At 34.6% G+C, this 23,545-nt stretch overlaps 1 protein-coding gene across 1 annotated transcript; it reads left to right on the forward strand.

Moving 5' to 3' along the window:
- Positions 1-982: 982 nt before the first annotated feature.
- Positions 983-18,821, forward strand: LOC127731807 (sodium-dependent multivitamin transporter-like). The gene is made up of 12 exons (XM_052240648.1): positions 983-1,321; positions 6,665-6,733; positions 7,745-7,796; positions 10,239-10,306; positions 11,354-11,434; positions 13,206-13,276; positions 13,389-13,526; positions 14,646-14,781; positions 15,456-15,544; positions 16,044-16,156; positions 17,487-17,644; positions 18,816-18,821. The coding sequence occupies exons 1-12, from the start codon at positions 983-985 to the stop codon at positions 18,819-18,821; spliced, it is 1,320 nt and encodes a 439-aa protein (XP_052096608.1).
- The last annotated feature ends 4,724 nt before the right edge of the window (positions 18,822-23,545 follow it).

Consider the following 23,545-nt stretch of genomic DNA (forward strand, 5'->3'; position numbering starts at 1 on the left):
AAACACAAAGAGCTTATAAACCATAGATATCCATGCTGTCAATTTAAAACAAAGGCACAATACTTTCATCAAAATCAGACATTAATTGGTAAATACGCAGAACCAAAAACATATATCACGAATAGGACAATGACAAACATCGGGAGTGATATAAGGTTCGAAAACTTGTAAACAGCTGAAAAACAAGCTGACAAACATTACTGTAATTTGAAGATCCAGCTTCGAGCTTTTTTTAAAAATTGTAAACATACTTTATTAATTATCACCTGTTACATAACTCTATAAGTTGTCGAGGGAAGCAACTTAGGGGACCCCGCATTATTACAGTCTCATTTGTCGGGGAAAATGCCAATGAGGAAAAAAAACCTCCGATTTTAAATAATCATCTATATATATTTGTATACATCACGCCATATATAATCATTTGAACAGATTATTCATGTTATCTGTATATTTTTTCCCATAATAGCTACCTGTATATTAAGCAGTTTCGGTTTTAAAGAACTTCATTTAGTAATTTTGTTATGATGATTTCTATAACATTCCTGTCGAATGATCTTTTGCCACGTGCTACTCGTTGAAATCTGTATCTGCATTTATGACACATAAAAGGATACTAATTTCTGACTTTTGTAAATTTTCGACTCTTAATTTATATAAAAAGATGACATAGTGATTCTTTTTCATTACACAAGTGACACGTTCCGTTTTAACGATTCTTCTTTTTTAATCTGTTATGATGTAACATTTTAATTATTCTTTGCAAAATACATTTTCAGTATATATTTATGGTAAATAACTGTAAAATCATTCAATGTAACAATTTATCGATTCTTAAATATTTTTGTATTATTTTGAGATAGTTATTGGACAGAGCTCGTTGGACAACTAATATTTTGAGATAGTTATTGGACAGAGGTCGTGGGACAACTAATATTTTGAGAAAGTTATTGGATAGAGGTCGTAGGACAACTAAGTTAGCATGTCACACAGACAGTTTGCTCCTTTGGATTATGTCATCTTCGGTGCTTGTTTATTCATTTCGATAGGTATCGGGGTTTATCATGCATTTAAAGGACGTCATCACAAAACAACGAATGAATATTACTTTGGTGGGAAAACAATGGGTGCCATACCGGTTACCTTGTCGTTGATTGTGACATATCAGTCTTCAGTTTTCCTACTTGGTATGCCTGCAGAATTGTACGTATATGGAACAATGTTCATGTGGATACTTGTGGGAGTCAGCATTGGTTTTGTTCTGATTAGCCTGCTGATTGCACCACTACTTCACCCATTGGATATCAAAACTGTTTATCAGGTAAAGAATAATATTTAGAAATAATACAAGAAGAATTGTCACCGTCAAGTCCATATATTTACTATACCCATTGATTCCAATCTTAACGGCGAATGCATCCATTGACTACAACGTTAACGGCGAATGCTCCCATTGACTCCGACATTGACGGCGAGTGAACCCATTGACTCCGACATTGACGGCGAGAGAACCCATTGACTCCGACATTGACGGCGAATGAACCCATTGACTCCAACATTGACGGCGAATGCATCCATTGACTACAACGTTATTGGCAAATGCTCCAATTGACCCCGACATTGACGGCGAATGAATCCATTGACTCCGACATTGACGGCGAATGCATCCATTGACTACAACCTTGATGGCAAATGCTCCCATTGACTCCGACATTCACGGCAAATGCATCCATTGACTACAACAATGACGGCAAATGCTCCCATTAACTCCGACAATGACGGCGAATGCATTCATTGACTACAACGTTGACGGCAAATGCTCCCATTGACTCCGACATTCACGGCAAATGCATCCATTGGCTACAACAATGACGGCAAATGCTCCCATTAACTCCGACATTGACGGCGAATGCATCCATTGACTACAACGTTGACGGCAAATGCTCCCATTGACTCCAGCATTGACGGCGAATGCATCCGTCGATTACATCGTTAACGGCGAATGCTTCCATTGACTCCGACATTGACGGCGAATGAACCCATTGACTCCGACATTGACGTCGAATGCATCCATTGACTACAACGTTGACGGCAAATGCTCCCATTTACTCCTACATTCACGGCGAATACATCCATTGACTACAACAATGACGGCAAATGCTCCCTTTAACTCCGACATTGACGGCAAATGCATCCATTGACTACAACGTTGACGGCAAATGCTCACACTGACTCCAAAGTTGACGGCAAATGCATTCATTGACTACAACGTAAACGACGAATGAACCCATTGACTCCGACATTGACGGCGAATGCATCCATTGACTACAACGTTGAGGGTAAATGCTCCAATTGACTCCGAAATTGACGGCGAATGAACCCATTGACTCCGACATTGACGGCGAATGCATCCATTGACTACAACGTTGACGGCAAATGCTCCCATTTACTCCGACAATAACGGCGAATGCACCCATTGACTACAACAATGACGGCAAATGCTCCAATTAACTCCGACAATGACGGCGAATGCATCCATTGACTACAACATTGACGGCTAATGCTCCCATTGACTCCGACATTGACGGCGAATGAACCCATTGACTCCGACATTGACGGCGAATGCATCCATTGACTACAACAATGACGGCAAATGCTCCCATTAACTCCGACAATGACGACAAATGCATCCATTGACTACAACGTTGACGACAAATGCTCCAATTGACTCCAAAGTTGACGGTGAATGCATCCATTGACTACAACAATAACGACGAATGCTCCCATTGACTCCGACATTGACGGCGAATGAACCCATTGACTCCGACATTGACGGCGAATGCATCCATTGACTACAACAATGACGGCAAATGCTCCCATTAACTCCGACAATGACGACAAATGCATCCATTGACTACAACGTTGACGACAAATGCTCCAATTGACTCCAAAGTTGACGGTGAATGCATCCATTGACTACAACAATAACGACGAATGCTCCCATTGACTCCGACATTGACGGCGAATGAACCCATTGACTCCGACATTGACGGCGAATGCATCCATTGACTACAACAATGACGGCAAATGCTCCCATTAACTCCGACAATGACGGCAAATGCATCCATTGACTACAACGTTGACGACAAATGCTCCAATTGACTCCAAAGTTGACGGTGAATGCATCCATTGACTACAACAATAACGACGAATGCTCCCATTGACTTCGACATTGACGGCGAATGCATCCATTGACTCCGACATTGACGGCGAAAGCATCCTTTTACTTCAACAATAACGGCGTATGCACCCATTGAATCCGACTTTGACGCCGAATGAACCCATTGACTCCGAAAATGACGGCGAATGCATCCATTGACTCCGAAAATGACGGCGAATGCATCCATAGACGGTGTATGCACCCATTGACTCCGACATTGACGGCGAATGCACCCACTGACCCCGACATTGACGGCGTATGCACCCATCGACTCCGATATTGACGGCGTATGCACCTATAGACTCCGACATTGACGGCGAATGCACCCATTGACTCACACATTGACGGCGAATGCATCCATTGACTCGAATATTGACGGCGTATGCATCCATTTACTACGACGTTGACGGCGTAACCACCAATTGACTCCGACATTGACGGCAAATGCATCCATTGACTCTGACATTGACGTCAAATGCACCCATTGACTCCGACAATGACGACAAATACATCCATTGACTCGAACATTGACGGCAATTGCAACAATTGACTCCGACATTGACGGTGAATGCACCCATTGACTCCGACATTGACTGTGAATGCACCCATTGACCCCGACAGTGACGGTATATGCACCCATCTACTCCGACATTGACGGCGTATTCACCCATTGGCTCCGAAATTGATGGCGTATGCACCCATTGACTCCGACATTGACGGCGTTTGGATATATTGACTCCGACATTGACGGCAAACATATCCATTGACTACGACGTTGACGGCGTAACCACCAATTGACTCCGACATTGGCGACAACTGCATCCGTTGACTCTGACATTGACGGCGAATGCACCCATTGACCCTGACATTTAAAAATAATTAATCACCCCTTCATTTATTAGATTTTAGTTTGGTTCAACGAAATTTATACGATATATTTGGTTTACAGTTTGATTTAGAAGAAACACCGACATAGCTAGATAATACAATTAATTTTCTAATTACTACCACAATTTGATATTAATAAGTATTGTAATTTTCATTGTTATTAATAAATGTAATGTCAGTATTACAAATCTAATCTTATATCAATCCTAATCCTATCTTATTTATTTATTTTTACAAATTCAAATGTGACGTCACTTTGTGTGTTTTTTCTTAGAATTTCAAATGTGACGTCACTTTGTGCGTTGAGGCTTTGGCTAACTCGGCTGTGTATTTTTAAGTGTTGGATTAAGTTGTTTTATGGAATGTATCCGTTTTTATTCTGTAGTTAGTTCCCACTTCGGTTTTATCATGTATATCTATTATATAGTCATTTTATAAAATTTACTGTTTGCCAAATTATAAATTATTCTAAATAATAAGGATGTTCTTGTCCCAGGCAGAAAACCCTGGCCGTGTTAGGCGCAACTTTTTGGAAGTTTTGGTCCTCGGTGCTCTTCAGCTTTGTACTTGTTTTGGCTTTCAAACTTTTTTCATCTGAGCGTCACTGGTTGGTCTTGTGTGGACGAGACGCACGTCTGGCGTATTGAATTTTAAGCCTAGTACCTTTTGTTAGCTATTATTCGTGTGTTTCTTTGTCCTATATGTTCTCCCATTTATTTGTTTTGTGGTCCTGTCATGTGATGTTGTCGTTTTGGTGTTGTGTTTGACGTTGCCATAAAAGCGGGAGGTTTGGCATGCCACAAAACCAGGTTCAAACCACCATTTTTTTCTTAAAATGTCCTGTACCAAGTCAGGAAAATGGCCATTGTTATATTATAGTTCGTTTCTTTGTGTGTTACATTTTGATGATGTGTTTTTGTTGTGTCGTTGTTCTCCTCTTATATTTGATGTGTTTCCCTCAGTTTTAGTTTGTAACCCGGATTTGTTTTTATCTCTATCGATTTATGAGTTTCGAACAGCGGTATACTACTGTTGCCTTTATTTACGGCGGACATCATCCAATCAAATATGCCGTTACATCTCGCATTTCATACAAATTATTCCTTAACCTAGTTGTATGCTGCCAATATTTTCCATTGATATTTTCAGTTTTAGTTGATCCTTGAGGGTAAGGCTATTGTGATTTCGATCCTTTAAATTTTTTAATGATTTCGAACGTCAACTATCTAATCTTTGACTTTTGACGTTTGATATTTTTTTTTTGATTATGAATGTGTGTGATGCGCTATGAAAACGGTGTCACACACTCTTCAAAAGCACACAAGCAATAACCAAACATTAAAACCAGCAGAACATAAACAAACAAGCAAAACAAAAACAAACACACTAAACAAATACAATGAAACAAAACAAAACAAAACAAACCAATACAAACACACGAAACAGGTATAAACAAAATCATAAAACACCAATATCAATATATAAGAAAAAAAAAATAGACACGAAGGTTTTCTTTCGCCCAATAATATGTGTCCTTGTATATTACAATTATGGGAAGACCTTATCTCCTGGATATTTGAAAAAAATAGAAATAGAACTAACTTTAATATAGATTTTGTTTTATTTGGTATTCTAACAAAAACACATAAGAATGACATAAGAAACTTAATAATTCTATTAACAAACTTCTATATTTAAGAGGCAAATTATCATTGGAACAAATCAGTATGATAGCGCTAAAACTTATTTAAACGCAGACTTAATAATAGAAAAATATATGATTTATATAAAAAACAACACTCAGTAGGGCAACAAGAATGTTTTCTTTCGACCTATAACATTAGTCACATTGAGAGCATTATTGACTTTTGTTTTCGAAAGTAAGAAGACGGTATGTGGTAATAGAAAGAATGTTAACTTGAGGATGTTCGCTACTCATGTTTTTGACTTTTTGTCAGATATTCGGAATCTTCTAGTTTTATCCATGTATAGCAAATAAAAATTTTGCCTGCTAACCCTTACTTTTTCTTTTCATAATTTTATATACATATAGTTCAAAAAGCCATTTTTGAAAATCTAATAAATTCCTTGTTTTTTTCATAGTTTTTGAAAGAAAAATGTACCAATGTTAAATGCATTAAAAATCTTGAGAGAATCATTTCCTGCCAAATTTTCAATTGATTATATCTCAAAAACAAGGACACATACCTGTCATTTTTTTCTTCTTTTTAAGTTCCGCCATTTGTATAGAACAAATTTATAATAGACATTTAAACAGCTTGTTATTTTGAAATAGAGGAGCGAACATCGATCTTAAAAAGCAGTTCATGCGCCGATAAGAGTACCTACCCTTCATGAGAACTCGTGGTAATCTTTTCTGTACACACATCACATGCACAAATATCAAATTTAATGCAAGAATACATAGAAATTGATTTTAACCATATATTGTGTCTTAAGACGAGTATTTTCTATTGACTATTCTTATTGGTAATTGGTGCTCAATTTTAATGTTTATGTGTCAAAAGTAAGGGTATATTATTCCTATTTTTACAGTACTTGGAATTACGGTATAATCATCATGCTCCCAGAAAGCTTGCTTCTTTCCTTGGACTTGTAGTAGTTGTAAGTATTTTGTGCATTTCTATTGTTTCTACAGAGTTATTACTAAATATTACTACTGTATGGTGTGAAGTCATGAACCCATAGTGTTATTAAACAACTGTTATGGACTGTCCTACCTATTTGAATTATAGCTTACGTTAAAGTTAAAATTCAACTTTTTTTATCAACTGCCGATTCATGTTTTCACATCGATTTTGTCATCTATTGCAAAATTCTTTTATCTCCGGATGTGACTCATCATTGTCTTTCAACAAGAGTCACGGATGATATCACCAGAGAACCAAGACATTCTGTATCTTTCGGAGCACCTTAGTATACCAACGAAGTTTTGGCGGGGTTTGTTCAAATTTTCCGTGTATTGTAGGCAATAAAAGCGATTACTCGCTTAATTAAACTAACGTGTTCGATCAGAATGCGATATCTCTTTGCAGGTTGTAAAAGAGAGGCGAAAGATACCAAAAGGACATTTAAACTCACAAGTCGAAATAAACTGACAACGCCATGGCTAAAAAAGAAACAGACAAATAGACAAACAACAGTACACAAAACACAAAATAGAAAACAATGGACTGAGCAACACGAATCCCACCAAAAACTGGGGGTGATCTCAGGTGCTCCGGAAGGATAAGCAGATCCTGCTCCACATGTGACACCCGTCGTGTTGCTCATGTTAGTACAAACCCGGTATTAAGTCTAATTTGGTAGGTAATGTAATGTCGGTTAAGCAAAAGTCAGGGTTTATGATTGTATCACATTAAAATATGTGCCTTCAAATATTCTGTATTCGCCGCTAAACGTTTAGCATACATTTCTCCATTCAATTTTCGATAGGTTGATTTTGGAGCTTAAATTAAACGGCAATGAAAAGTGTTTTTGATTGTATCAATAACAGTAATTCTAAATACAAAACTTTTTGTGAAAACACAAGATAAACGAATGTAGCAGATTTATACACAAATAAACTTAACATACTATTTTGATTTGAAAGGTTTAGTGACGGTTATATTACAGGCTATCTATCTAGGATTAGTACTATATGGACCAGCTATTGCTCTTGTAACTGGTGAGTGAGTTTGAATATTTATCTATTCAGTACTTTAATTTAATCAACTTTTCATCTTATGAAAAAACTAACCACTGAAAAAAAACTAGAGACTCTAAAGAGCCTGTGTCGCTCACCTTGGTCTATATGCATATTCAACAAAGGACACTCTCCAACATTGTAGACGAGGATAGAATTAATAACAAAAATCTCTGTTTTTTATATCTTATATTGCTGATCATTGAAGTCTGTTTAGTTTCTCTCTATCTTATTTAGCTTTTGCTCCAAACACAAAAGAGGGTAAAAAAAATTCCTAATTTAAGGGCAATAACTCCTATAAAGAGTAACAGTCTACTAATTATATCGGTTAGTAGATCTTGTCTTGCTTATCATTTTTGATTATTTTTATCTATCTATCATAATTTCTATCATATAAGGCAAAACGTAAAAAAAAAAAAAATCGTAAAAATCGTCATTAAAGGGCAATAAGGAGTCGTCGGACAATTTTCGCCATTTGTCTTAATTGTAGATCTTGTCTTACTGATCATTTTTGTTTATTTAAGTTTCTTTCTATGTATTATAAATTTTAAGATATAAGACAAAAACGCAAAAAATCTATTTATAACGGTTATCAGAATAATAGACAAAACTTGCATTTTACCCAATATTTTCTATTTTTAGCCACGTCGGCCATCTTTGTTGGCAAGCGGGGTCGTCGTACACATTTTGAAAACTAGATACCCCAATGATGATTGTGGCCAAGTTTGGTTAAATTTGGCCCAGTAGTTTCAGAGGAGAAAATTTTTGTAAAAGTTAACGGACGACGACGGACGGACGGACGGACGACGACGACGACGACGGACGACGGACGCCAAGTGATGAGAAAAGCTCACTTGGCCCACAGGGCCAGGTGAGCTAAAAATCAACATGCTGTTTTATTTCAGGAGAAACGCAAAACAAAATGTATGTAATTACAAACAATGGTTTGTATAAGATAGTATATTTCTACATTTGGAATACAATTTAGAATTTTGAATTTACTGCCATTTGTTGGTTCGGGTATTTTTAACTAGAGGCTTTAAGGAGCCTGTGTCGCTCACCTGATATTTTTGTTTACAATTAATGCATGAAATAATATACTTTTGTTTTAGTTTCAGAGATATAAGCCAAAAACTGCATTTTACCCCTATGTTCTATTTTTAGCCATGTTGACCATGTTGATTGGCAGGCGGGGTCATTGGACACATTTTTAAACTAGATACCCTAATGATGATTGTGGCCAAGTTTGGTTAAATTTGTCTCAGTAGTTTCAGAGGAGAAGATTTTTGTAAAAGATTACAAAAATTTACGAAAAATTGTTAAAAATTTACTTAAAGGGCAATAACTCTTTAAGGGGTCAATTGACAATTTTTGTCATGTTGACTTATTTGTATTCTGATATTTTTGTTTACAATTGATGCATGAAATAATGCAACCATTATACTTTTGTTTTAGTTTCAGAGATACAAGCCAAAAAATGTATTTCACCCCTATGTTCTATTTTTAGCCATGGCGGCCATGTTGGTTGGCAAGCGGGGTCGTCGGACACATTTATTAAACTACATACCCCAATGATGATTTTTGCTAAGTTTGGGTGAATTTGGCCAAGTAGTTTCAGAGGAGAAGATTTTTGTAAAAGTTAACGGACGCCGGACGACGGACGACGACGACGACGACGACGACGAACGACGGACGCCAAGTGATGAGAAAAGCTTACTTGGCCTATTGGGCCAGGTGAGCTGAAAATGTCATTTCAAAAAATGATTTTCTTATTTGCATTATTTTAACGTGAGAGGTGTATTTTCTCTATACAGGAAAAATACATTATAAAATAATAAGTAAATCTCATTTCCATCTCTTTAAGTAAAATTTTCGGAACAATTTATCGAAGACAGTAGAATTTAACCTTGTCAGGTAAATACAGATTCCACCACTGCATCAAGTGTGTTACGATATTTCTCCACTCGAGACATTTAAATTTTAATATTAAAGCGCGAGGTTTGCTGAGCTTTTTAGAGAATTAAAATTCAACTGTTGAGAGTGGAGAAATATCGTAATACACGAGTTAAAGTGGTGGAATCTGTTTCTCTAATGATTGTTAGCAGATATCCTTCCTTTTCAAAGATTTGAATAAAGTTATGTTCTTTATATGTGACGTCATCAGGCATGGTCGCCTTTTTTCATGACGTCACAATAAAAAAATCAGAAGAAACCAAGAAAATTTGACGTCATAATTAAATTTCGACCAATCATTTGCCGAGAACAAAGTAGTCTCTAGAGATGAGAAATATTTTTCTCACACCGATCGAGAAATGTGAAAAAAGCATAAAAATTAGAGAATTAAAAATCCATTTACAATTTCTTACAAGAAATGAGATAACCATTTTGAGGAACACAAATATAACGTCATAATTGTTTTTCCAGTTACTGGTTTTCCAATTTGGGGGTCATTCGTTGTCGTTGCAGTTGGAGTTATTTTGTACACTAGTATAGTGAGTACATTGCAATTTGTCACGTTTGTTTGTACAATAGTATAGTTAGTCCATTGATATTTGTTACGTTTGTTTGTACAATAGTATAGTAAGTACATTGCTATTTGTTACGTTTGTTTGTACGATAGTATCGTGAGTACATTGCTATTTGTTACGTTTGTTTGTACAATAATATAGTGATTACATTGCTATTTGTTACGTTTGTTTGTACAATAGCATGGAAGGTACATTGCTATTTGTTACGTTTGTTTGTACCATAACATAGTAAGTACATTGCTATTTGTTACGTTTGTTTGTACAATAGTATATTAAGTACATTGCTATTTGTTACGTTTGTTTGTACGATAGTATCGTGAGTACATTGCTATTTGTTACGTTTGTTTGTACAATAGTATCGTGAGTACATTGCTATTTGTTACGTTTGTTTGTACAATAGTATCGTGAGTACATTGCTATTTGTTACGTTTGTTTGTACAATAGTATCGTGAGTACATTGCTATTTGTTACGTTTGTTTGTACAATAGTATAGTGAGTACATTACTATTTGTTACGTTTGTTTGTACAATAGTATAGTGAGTACATTACTATTTGTTATGTTTGTATGTACACTTGTTCATTAAGTACAGTCAGTGCAATTACCATTTTGTTAGTTATTTTGTTAACACTAGTATGGTGATTGTATGAACATTTCAAAAGTAAAGCCGTTTAGTGAGTACGTTTATATTTGGAGTTATTCTGTACACTAGTAAATTGAGTAAATAAGTGTTTTAGGGTTATGTTGTACTGAATTAACTGCATTGAACAATGCGACCAATGCAATATATATATACTAAAACATTAATGGAAACTGAAGCTTGGTATGAAGGAACTCATACACTGTCTTCACCTTTGTTGTATATATATATAGGAAAAATGTGATACATGTAATGATTGCGTTGTATAATGTATAAATTATTCAACGATAACGACTAACTAAAGTGTGATATAAGCTATATGTATATTGCGTAATACAAATTGTATCTTAAATATGTATTATATAATGTTTAGGGTGGATACAGAGCTGTAATTTGGGCGGACGTGTTCCAGTTTTGTATCATAATAGTCGGATTATTATCAATATTAATAAAGGTAAAGGAAAGAATATATACAAAAGAAGCACAAGATACTAATGGGATATTTTGTATTCACTAGTCGACGAAAAACTGACAATGCCATGGCAAAATAAAAAGAAAATACAACAAAGTCCCCAATACTCTAAATAGAAACATCAAGAGGGAGCAACAAACACCCCATCAAAAACCGGGGTAATCTCTAGTACTACGGACATACAAGCACATTGTGTTGTGTCACCCGTCATGTTACCAATGGTAACTACAAATTCGGTTATACAACAATAGAGGAAAAAGGGACGAGATAGTGGTGACGACATTTGGAACTTATCCGTGTTCATCTGTAATATAGATTTTCATTAACGGTAACCCATAGAATATAGCTTTGCCCTTTTCCGACGACAGTAAACTGACCTGTTTCAAAGGATAAAGATTAACGGCTTGGAAATATTTTGTCCGTTCCCGAAGTCAACACACTGACTTATAGACGAATAGCAACACTTTAACATGTAATATTTGCAAAAGAGAGGCGAAAGATACCAAACGCACAAGCAAACTCATTAGTCAAAAATAAAATGACTTTGCCATGGCTAAACACGAAAAAGACAAACAGACTAACAACAAAAGATTCAAAGTTAAGAAACATTTAGCATATATTCCATTTAAATGGACATTATCTCATCGATCACTTACATGTAGTCATGGTAATTCGACCTAAACTTTTGCATACTTTACGTGGAAATGTGATTTCATTATAATTTCAACATTTGCATTATACTAGTATGTATTTTATATACAGACGAGACACATATCTGTGTCAACAGTTTAAGAATAAACAAATCAATAAGCTTTTCCTAACAACAACAAAAAAAAACCCAGATCAATTTATCTGGCAATTAAGTGGTAAAAATGTAAGATGAACAGAAATGAGCATATTGGAAAACAATGTCTTTTTTCAAAACTGTGTTCCAAGTTGTGTACAGCCGTTGCTATCAACGTTTGCTTGATAAATGCACATATATGATGATGTATTCGTGTAGAATAAACACGAGGCAACAGTGGCATACTGATGATCAAATCTCGCCAATACACCTTTTCTCGGCTCGACGAAGTCGCGAAGGCAAAACGTAGGCGTTCTGTTTCATTGGGCAGGGTCAACAATGTGTTGAATTTTTTATAAAATCAATTTAAGGGGAACTTCTAATAGCAAGGTATTTTTTGTGATTATGTCAGTTTAAGGGGAACCATTTATATAGTAAGTCAATGATATTTAGTATGCAGTTGTATTTTCATCGATACATCTCATTTCCCTACTTGGCTCAGCCCCTCAATGTGTTGAATTTAAATGTTTTGAATAGTATATATGTTAATGTGTGTGATTAGGAAAGTAACCACTTATATATAGAAAGTCAATAGGATTTGCTATGCAGTTTTAATAGCATTAGCACATTTCATTTTCATGGATTTTGTTTAACACAGATCCCTTTTTCATTGGTTATTATATGTGAAACTTGTTCATACTTTTCATGTTGTAGTGTCGACATTGTAATTTCAACATTTGCATAATCCTATCAAAATTACATAAAGGTGATACTTATCTCTGTGTCAACAGTTTATGGCTACAATCAATATGAACAAAGAAAGATAATCGCATGAACTCCAAACAGGATACACCCTGCTAGGCATACATCACTTGCCATTGAAAAAGGACTCATTATAATTTATTGACATATGCACAAATATAATATGTAAAGACAGAATTTATTTTTTTCTTATATTTTACACTACAGGGACTGATGTCTTTGAAAGAATTAAATTTCTTAACAGTTGCAAAAGAAAGTGGAAGGATAGATTTTACAGAGTGAGTATAAAAGTAAATATGTCTCAAACTAATAAGATCAATACGTATATCCAGTAATATAATTTGTGCAAGCACCTGCTAATTTCAATGTATCATTGTTTTTTCTTTTCAGAATAAGCTTCGATCCGACTGTTAGGCATACAGTGTGGGGGTTAGTTATAGGAAACGCCTTCCACTTCTTTTCTCTTGGGTACAGTCAACTTATTGTACAAAGGATTTTGTCATGTAAGAATACATCAATATCTAAAAGGTAATCTTGATTTAATAGGGGCATTATTTACTAGCTTGATATTTATTATTAGTTACATAGTGTGCTAGTGACCTAATACGATATGTATGGGGGTCTGTAAATTCAATATGTGCTGAGAGCGAAGCTCGAACCCCATATGGAATTTACTGACCCCATATATATCGTATTAGGTCAATATCACACTGTGTAACGCATTTATCTTACCGACTATCTTCACAAGTGGTATTTCGACTAGTGGCCTATCAAAGTGATCAAGTCTTTAATATAAAGAACCTATACTTCCATTGGTCTATACAACAACAAATGCCAACAATAACAACTTGTTAACTTTTAATGTTTTTCTGCATTTATTTCAATATTGCATTACAATTTCTTCGTCTGTTGTCCGGGCGAAGCGTTTCAGATTTTGTCTTAAAGTCATGTTGTTTTTATAAAGGGACGTAACACCACTACTAACCGTGTATTTAAATAAACCACGCCTTCTATTCCTATATGAAATATACACGGTCTCCACGCGGTCGCTTTTAACCAATGATGTTCCTAGAAATGTATAGGAGGTAAGATAGGTGTTACTACACATTCATCAGGATTGTCTAAGTGCAAATGAAGTGATTATGCCTTAATTTGTGTTTGTACTTTAATACCACAACGGACTGTCAAGTGTTCCTATATTGGTGATACTAACATAGTCTTCATTTACTTTATGAATTCCTGTACCTTATAGTTAAGGTTCAGTTTAAGGTTATGGTTCGGATAACGTTAGAGTCTGCAGAAGTTCAACGATGTACAAATATCACCAATCAATCAAGAAGATACAAATAAAGGTTAAAGCTATGGGAATCGACCGAATTCCAAAAAGACCGGGTGCATCTACAGTATAAATACGGGTGTGTTAAAGGTTGGGCTTTGTTAGATGCTAAGGTTATTATATTTCGGGTAAGCTGTATTGCTTCATGTAGGTTTGATAATAGGTTAATGTTATATTAAGGGTTAGGGCTAGGTCAGAGTAGCTCTTTATTGGTGAGAACCCACAAATTAAATGAAAGCAAATAAAACAGCACTTTTGAAATAATTACTGATAGCAATATGTTTATACCATGTATATGATGTGTAAACCAGGTCTGTTAGATCCACCATACCTGGATTTATTGTGTTTTGGACTTCGACGTGTACGCTTGGTTTAATGGCATTTTCTTACTTCTATGAAAGAGGATGTGATCCATTAAAAAGCAAAATGATCAAAAGTCCAAATCAGGTATAATAAATATAGACTATATGAAAAAGAAGATGTGTGGTATATGTCAGTGAGACCGTTACTCATCGACAAAAAAAAAACTAAATAGAAAAAAAAATCTAGAGGATAAAACACAAGTCTTTATTTAATAGGCAATGCTCCCAATCAACATGGGAAATTCTTTTGAATGTAATTAAAATAAACTATAAATGATCTGCAGTACACACCAAATATACATAATGGAAAAAACAAATGACCTTAGTTCCTGACTCGAAAGTTTATGAAAACCTATTTTGAATTTCCAAAACAAATGAAAATGTTTAAAAGCCTGATATATCCGAGATTGACCATAGGTATAACCGAGTCCAAAATGTTATTGAATATTGAATTAAGTCCTGCCGTTTAATAAATAGTCAAACATAATTTTAAAACGGAAGTAAAACACTTAAAAAGACTATACTGCATTCGTATAGTCTTCTTAGATTAAGCCTTCATCGTAGCCACTTAGAAAGGACACCTTTGGAACCTCACTCAAATGTATCTATACAGCAAGATTCAGGATATGGAGTATTTATGCGCCTACCGATCACAAACATTGAACATCATTGAAAAAAAACACGCTCTAATATGTTAATCAGTATACTTTATTTGGTGTTTTACATCACTCCTATCCATAGCATGACGTAATTTTGTAGATTTTACCATACTTTGTAATGAATATATTTGAAGAAGTCCCAGGCCTTCCAGGATTATTTCTAGCTGCGCTGTTCAGTGCAACAATAAGGTATTGTATAACACGAGAGCTAGTGCATATCAAATAAGTAACGCACTTGTGATAGTCATTTTCTTCTATGCAGTTATATGCATTTATGTTTAATAGAACTGAAATAAACCATGCGTCTTAGATTTTTTTCCCTTAATCGATTTATGACTTTTGAACACCGGTATACTACTGTTGCCTTTATTTAGAAGCTTGGAACATATCTATGGAATTGGTGGAAATAGTTATGTTTAACATACTAGATATAAATGTGATTCTCCTGAATTGATTAGGATATTGATAGAATTACACTAAAACAGTTTTTTTAAATTGTTTTTGAAAAAGCAATAGGATAGGAAATCATAACGGAAATATAAATAACAAGTCATCAGCCTTCTGTCGTCTGTTAATTTGTAATTGTCATCGACTACAAGTACATATACAAATTCAATATATCCCTTTGGCAAGACTATATCGTTGGTTTGTGTTTATCTCAATGTCAACTTTTCTTTAACGTGTTTAGCACTCTCTCTTCTGGATTGAACAGCCTTCCAATAATTACATGGGAAGATTTTCTGAAACCAATTATCCCGACAGTGTCTGATGGAAAGACACTTTTGATTGGTAAATGCTTAGGTATGAATAATAATGAATCCACAGTACTTAAATAAATGTTGATTTTGGTTACATATGCCGAATAAATGATGTGGAATACAAATATATTACTCAATTAAAAATCTTAAAAAATTAACAACCAATAAACATAAAAGAGGGACGAAAGATACCAGAGGGACAGTCAAACTCGTAGATCGAAAACAAACTGACAACGCCATGGCCAAAAATAAAAAGACAAACAGACAAATAATAGTACAGATTACACAACATAGAAAACCAAAGACTAAGCAACACGAACCCCACCAAAAACTGGGAGTGATCTCAGGTGCTCCGGAAGGTTAAGCAGATCCTACTCCACATGTGGCACCCTTCGTGTTGCTTATGTTATTACAAATCCGGTAAATAGTCTAATTTGGTAAGTCACATTCGTGAAAAGAGAGTGTATTGTAGTTACGACCTAAGGAACATATCCGATATCATCTGTGAAACGGTTATTCCATAACGGTCAACCAACTCGTGATGGCGTCCGTAAAATTTACGAAGGAATGACTTCAACTTCACCATTTGGAACTCTTGGTTTAATAGCTTCCTTGTGAGCAGCAATCCTCTATCAAGGAAATCATGATAGGAAACACAAGCCCGGGAATATCGTATCAATTGGGAGAAATATACTCCGTATGCAGGCGCTGCTGGAATGTTGCTACATAGAAATGGAAAGTTCACAATTGGGAAGCTGAAATCATCTCTTTTGTCGTAAAGTTTTTGTTTTCAACCGACCCTCATTGTCAATTTCAAGATATGAGGCAGACTTAACTGTATTTGTAGTATCCTTTATCTCTAGTTCGATGGGATAGATTCGTTCAACATAGTCACCAAATTTTGTATTATTTAGTGAGAGAACATCATCTATATAGCGGAACGTAGACTTCACTGGCGTTCTAAGTTTAAACAAGCAATCTTATAAAGAAGAAAGAGGAACAAACCATTAAAAACAGAACAAAACAAAACAAAATATCGAATTCTTCTAACAACAACAACATCAAGAAATGACATGATACCGTAAAAGGCACATGTATATGCAAATGTGTTAAAGTATTTTATGTAATCTCAACCCTTATGTGCTCCCTTAACCACGTGTCGATGTTAAATACAGTTCTAAATGCTCGATGAAAGCATAGGTGTGTTGTTTTTCTTTATTCATCACTGAAATTCTTAAAAATGTTTTCATTTCATAAATATTTTTTTGCCATATATTTTGTGATACACGGCATGGTGTTTTCTTTGGGGGAGGAGGAATTATATTCATTTGTCACATGACATTCCCATATGTATCCAATTGTTTTTATTACAGTGATTTTATACGGTGGTTTAGCCATTGGTATTGCTTACATTATATTACACACTGGTGGACCGATATTACAAGTGACTCAGGCGACGTTTGGTTGCATTAATGGACCCGTTGTTGGGATGTTTATTTTGGGAGCAACATTTAGGTGTGCTAATTACAAGGTATATATAATTCTTCTGTTCGTTTCATGTAGATGTAGAAATGTTTTATTTAACAGGTTAGCTCTGAAAGATACAAAGATTAGAAAAGCAAGCTTTTTTTCAAAAGGAGAATGAAATATGTAATAACAGAGCTGTATCCAGTATTTAATTCAATAGACGCTGCAAGCAAAGTGTCATTAATCAATTCACATTTTCAAGTTAACTTATTCCAAACTCCAACATTTCTTCGAAGCTTTCTATACAAAATTTAAGTTTGGTTGTTGCGAATAACACTTCTTTGTGACGACAATGCATTTTCTGTTATATCATATTTAATTGGGATTCATAGTCTCATTTTATACTGTAAGGGGAGTGAAATTAAAAAGTTGGCATTATATCGTCAACGCGAGGTGGCTAAACAAATTTGCCAAACGTTCTAAAACATTGTATTTTTTAGGGTGCTTTGGTAGGATGGTTAGTATCGTTTTCCGTTGTCCTATGGATTGCTTTTGGTGCTGTATTTGAAAAGAAAAGATCGCCTTTTCTTCAACTTGGGCCGGTTTATAACTGTGGAAATACAACAGGGTTATTGCAGACCATTACTATCACTAACGGAACTAGTTCTACGACAGTTCCTTTACAAATGTATGAACATATTTAATCTTCATATTTACAAAAATGCCAAATAGTTTTAAATCAAATATTTATAAGGGTGTAAGTGGAGGCATGAAAAACGAAAACATCGCTAATGACTGCTTCTTGTTACATTTCATTGAAACACGTTCTGATCTTGTGAAGTTTCTGTTAAAGCAAGTTGTTTACTTAATGAACTTATACTTGTTAGACCTGCAGTTTATTCAAAACATAAGAACAAATACCATCAATTTACTAGTATAGCGTAGTGCAATTACAATAATGCTTCGAATTTCATTTCCGTAGGGTGCACAGACTGTTGGTAGTAACTTGATTGATCACAACAGTATTGAATTAAATGCAATTAGTATTTTAAAATTTTGACAGAATTAAAATGGGATAAAAGGATTTAAAAAAACAAGTCATTTTAGATCTCTAGAATAATATCTTGGTATGATTCATGAACACTATATTGCATCGATCTGAATATTAAATCTTTAACCGAATATTATCAATTGAATAAAAACTTATTGTTCTTTTCTTTTTTCTTTCTTTTCAGACCTGATATATTATGGATTTACAAAATATCGTATGTCTGGTATACCCCCATTAGTGTTGTTATCTGTGTTTGTATTGGAATAATTGTTAGTATCATAACTGGTATGTACTATAAATGTTTGTATAATATTACCTCCATTTCAAAAAAAATATAAAATGAAAATGAACATGCCAAGCGGCAAGGGTTTAAGAACCTCTCGACAAAAGGGTATTTTTCAATAATGCGATTGAATTTGTTATCATATTGTAAATAATCCCTATATTCTACAATTTTGCTAACCAAAATTTATACTTATTAACGTATTTTTCTAGAGATATCTGTTTTTGTTTTGCATTGCCAATATTGAGTCTGACACGGAACAGCACCTAACAGTTCAGCGGATTGATATGGTACTTATATCGGAATCTTATGTAATGTCAATGATTATTATACCACATCTCTTCCACTTCAGATAATCAATTACAATTTGCAACACTTATCGTATTTTATGTGGAACTGACAAAGGTGTATACACAACTGTATGAATAGCACGGTCTTCCAAAACAAAACGCGACTTTGTTCCTATAAAGTAAACGAATATATTGTCATATGTTGTTATGGAAATGATATAAGACCACATCATTATATTTATAGTCTTCTAATTTGTAATTCAACTTTAACTAGTATCATAATAATTTATGAAATTATGAAAATGTAAAAACGTTATTTGTCAATGACTAAAAGATATTTTATAATTATAGGCGGAAGACAACAAACAATTGATTCAAAGTATTTATATACTTGTCTGAGGAGGGAAGTATCCGAGGACGCGACGTCAAGTGAACTTATGAAGATGACTGAAACGAACATTCAAATTGACACTGAAAAGTTGTTCGATTAATAACAGCTTCACGCACTTCTGTTTTATATTCAATTTGTAATGACGTTTTTTTTTAAAGTATAAATTGTTGATTGAATAATTATGTTTGCGTACCGTTATATTCACAATAATAATGAGATCCTTTTGACAGTTTTCACTAATTTTAATAAAATGCAAGGGAAAATGTGTATAGCAGACTTTAGACAAATATATTCCTATTTATAGCAGATTAATATATTATAAACATCTGAAACATGCTTTTTCATTTTGGATTTAAGGAACCAAAACATTGCCGTATTGTCCATCGTACCTTCACTTATGTATTTTACATGTTTCCTTTTTGGAATGGCCACATTCTGACATTAAACGAAACCTTGTGTCAAAAACATGTATATAATAACACGAACTGACACTGCCATAGTAAAAGCCGAGAAAAAAAAACCAAAATGACAGACAGTCTTCAAAACACAACATAACAATAAGCTAGAAACTGAGCAACACAACCCGTGAGCTTCGGAAGGGTAATCAGATCCTTCTCCTCATGTGGATAAAGGAGAAAAATTCTCTACTTACCAAGTTCACTTATGTAAAACATTGTTATGCCGGTATATGGTCCGAATTTTTTTATGAAGACACCTGAAATTAATTTTCGGTATACTAGCATGTAACCTCTAGCCAAATATTCATTGGCATTTGTTCAATTTTGATATTACTTAAGTGCGGTGTTACACACAACATTGTTACTAAAGGTTGGAGTTGTATGACTAAAACAATATACTTGGCACAAGGTGAAGCGATGGACATGAGTTTACCGGGCGATATGTAGATGACATAATGACCGTAATTTTTAGTGTTTATTTATAACATGTATAAAGACTAATTACTTTCATTATCATCATTACCATTTTCACAGGTTAATATCACTATCTACACTATAGACTTTCAATTATATTACTCTATAAATAAGTGACCAAGAAGGCAAACATCTACGATTCAACGAAGACTTAATAAAAGTAATTCCTCCTCCCTAACATAATGTATGTGCTATTCTGAAATAAGACTAATTTTATGAAAGCAATTTGAAAAAGAGAGGAGAAAGATACTTAAAGGATATTCAAGTTCATAATTAAAAAAAAACTAACGATGCTCTGGAAGAAAAGATAATCGATTTAAAGACAAACAACAGTCCAAAATACACAACATAGACAACTAAAGACTGAGCAACATCATCAAAAAGAAGGTGTGAACTCATGTGTCCGGAAGGATAAGCAGAGTTTGGTTTAAATTCAGCATTAAATGAAAGTGTACATTTCCAAAATCTACTATAAAACTTAGATAAATAAAATTAAATTCTAAACTTTGAACATAGGCTTTCTGGAAAACGTTGCTATACCAGATTTGTTAATGCGTAAAATAGGTAAAAGCAAATAAAGTAATGCTGAACACGTGTTTATTCAATAACTGTAATGATCAAAGGGCGGGCGGCGGGCTTGCAGGCATGTTACCATTAGACAACTTGTGAAATGTTCACAACTAATGCTTTCCATACATAATAATATATATTATATTGTTATTGATGACAAAATGTAGGTCATGTTCGATATGTTCAACTGATCAAATAAATAGACGTCACGTTTAATATTGACTTTCGCTTTTGAAGTTCCTGAGTTATGGTCTTTGAAAATCGGGAGATAGACACAGAACGTGGCAGGTCAAACAAGCCTGACAAAGCCGTCCTAGAACAGAACATCCGGGTTGTTTTAAAATTTACAGCTCATTTCTTGTCGAGTTTCAAACGGTATTGAACGTTATGAATTTATTAATATAAACTTGATATTTTGTTTGTCGTTGATGCTTAACTTGGCTTTATGTACGTTTAAAAAATAGCCATATAAATCTTAAAACGAATTCCAATGAGTAAATTGTACAGAGAATAGCTTCAGATAAAGTTTGTACAGAGATACAGAAAGTGTTCCAGTACCAATGATTATAGAAATACTACTTTTAACTTGACACGCCGCTGTGCATTTGATGTGCATTAATTCATCAACGTTGGGCAATCAAGCGCGTTAAAGATACGGACAACAGATTTAAATCTAAGCCCATATGGGAAAATAATTTGAGTAGGAAATTGACAAGGATTCCCAAAGAGTGTGTGTTTGACTTGAAAAATACGGAAAGTTGTAATTTTGAAACCCTGTAGTGACCTAATAGGCTAGTACCAGAGATCAGTATTTCAGTGAAAAAAAAGTGAAAAATACAAAAAGAATATTCAAACTCTTGAGTATAATAACAAACTGAAAATGCCATGGGAAAACTAAAAACTTCGAAAGACAAATTCGTTTTAAGATTTATATGGCTATTTTTTAAACGTACATAAAGCCAAATTAAGCATCAACGACAAACAAAATATCAAGTTTATATTAATAAATTCATAACTTTCAATACCGTTTGAAACTCGACAAGAAATGAGCTGTAAATTTTAAAACAAAGTACACAAAACACAACATAGAAAACTAAAACTAGAGCAACATTAACCCTAACAGAAAAGGGGTGATCTCAGGTGCTCCAGGAAAGCAGATCATGTCACACATGTGGCACCCGTCGTGTTGTTCATACTAGTAAAAACCGGTGATAAGTCTATTTTGGTAGGTCACATTCGAAGAATAAAGGACATGATTGTGGTTACAACAGTAGGAACATATCCGTTGTCATCTTTGAAACATATATTCCATAATGGTCATTCACCTCCGGTTGGCATAAAGTTTGAACACAAAAGATAAACCAATAACATATAAACAAAGAATGTTTTACAATGTCCTGCAATAACTACTGATCAAGTTGATATTTAGACTCACACTGTTAAAAAATATAGATTGAGTTCAAACATGCACATAATTTCATCATAGTTCAAATTAGATAACTATATATAATAACAAATATTTTACAGAAAAAAATACTTGGCAAAAGTGGACATCAATACTATCAAACAATTTGTCTTTGAACTTCTGGTGTTTAACTAGATAAATAAGCAACTATAATTCATTGGAAGTGTAGAGATAGTACAGTCTAGTTCTGAACAAAAAATCGTAGAAAGTAGCAAAATCATTTTATAGATAGAAATGGAGATATACCATTGCACCTTGGTATCAAATATATAGCCCCGCCGTATTTTTGCGCCTGTCCCAAGTCAGGAGCCTCTGGCATTTCTTAGTCTTGTATGATTTTTAATTTTTGTTTCTTTTATATATTTCAGAGTTTAGTATGATGTCCATTATCACTGAACTAGTACATATTTTTGTTTCCAGCTGAAGCACGCTTCCGGATGCGAGATTTTCTCGCTGTATTGAAGACCCATTGGTGGCCTTCGGCTGTTTTCTGCTCTTTGGTCGGGTTGTCTCTTTGACACATTCCCCATTTCCATTCTCAATTTTATCTATCTCCATTTGTTTTTCAAAATAGGACATATAACAATGTAAAACTAATTGACATCATGTATAAAGAGTGCTAAACACACTTCACGCCACGAACCCTTGCAGCAACTTTATACGGGTCCGTAGGAGCTCGTTGCAAGTTTAGATTTCTGACCTTATTCAAAAGAGAGACGAAAGATACCAGAGGGACAGTCAAACTCATAGATCGAAAACAAACTGACAACGCCATGGTCAAAAATAAAAAGACAAACAGACAAATAATAGTACAGATGACACAACATAGAAAACTAAAGACTAAGCAACACGAACCCCACCAAAAACTGGGGGTGATCTCAGGTGCTCCGGAAGGGTAAGCAGATCCTGCTCCACATGTGACACCCGTCGTGTTGCTTATGTTATTACAAATCCGGTAAATAGTCTAATTCGCTAAGTCACAT

This window comes from Mytilus californianus, unplaced genomic scaffold (genome assembly GCF_021869535.1).
Source record: "Mytilus californianus isolate M0D057914Y unplaced genomic scaffold, xbMytCali1.0.p SCAF_20, whole genome shotgun sequence".
NCBI classification, from domain to species: domain Eukaryota; kingdom Metazoa; phylum Mollusca; class Bivalvia; order Mytilida; family Mytilidae; genus Mytilus; species Mytilus californianus.

Bases quoted from the DNA above. Each gene is read 5' to 3' on its own strand.
- LOC127731807 (XM_052240648.1), top strand. From the start codon at position 983: ATGTCACACAGACAGTTTGCTCCTTTGGATTATGTCATCTTCGGTGCT. The intron at 7,797-10,238 runs GTGAGTGAGTTT...TTGTTTTTCCAG, and splicing joins AGCTATTGCTCTTGTAACTG to TTACTGGTTTTCCAATTTGG. The intron at 13,527-14,645 runs GTAATCTTGATT...TGTGTAAACCAG, and splicing joins AATACATCAATATCTAAAAG to GTCTGTTAGATCCACCATAC.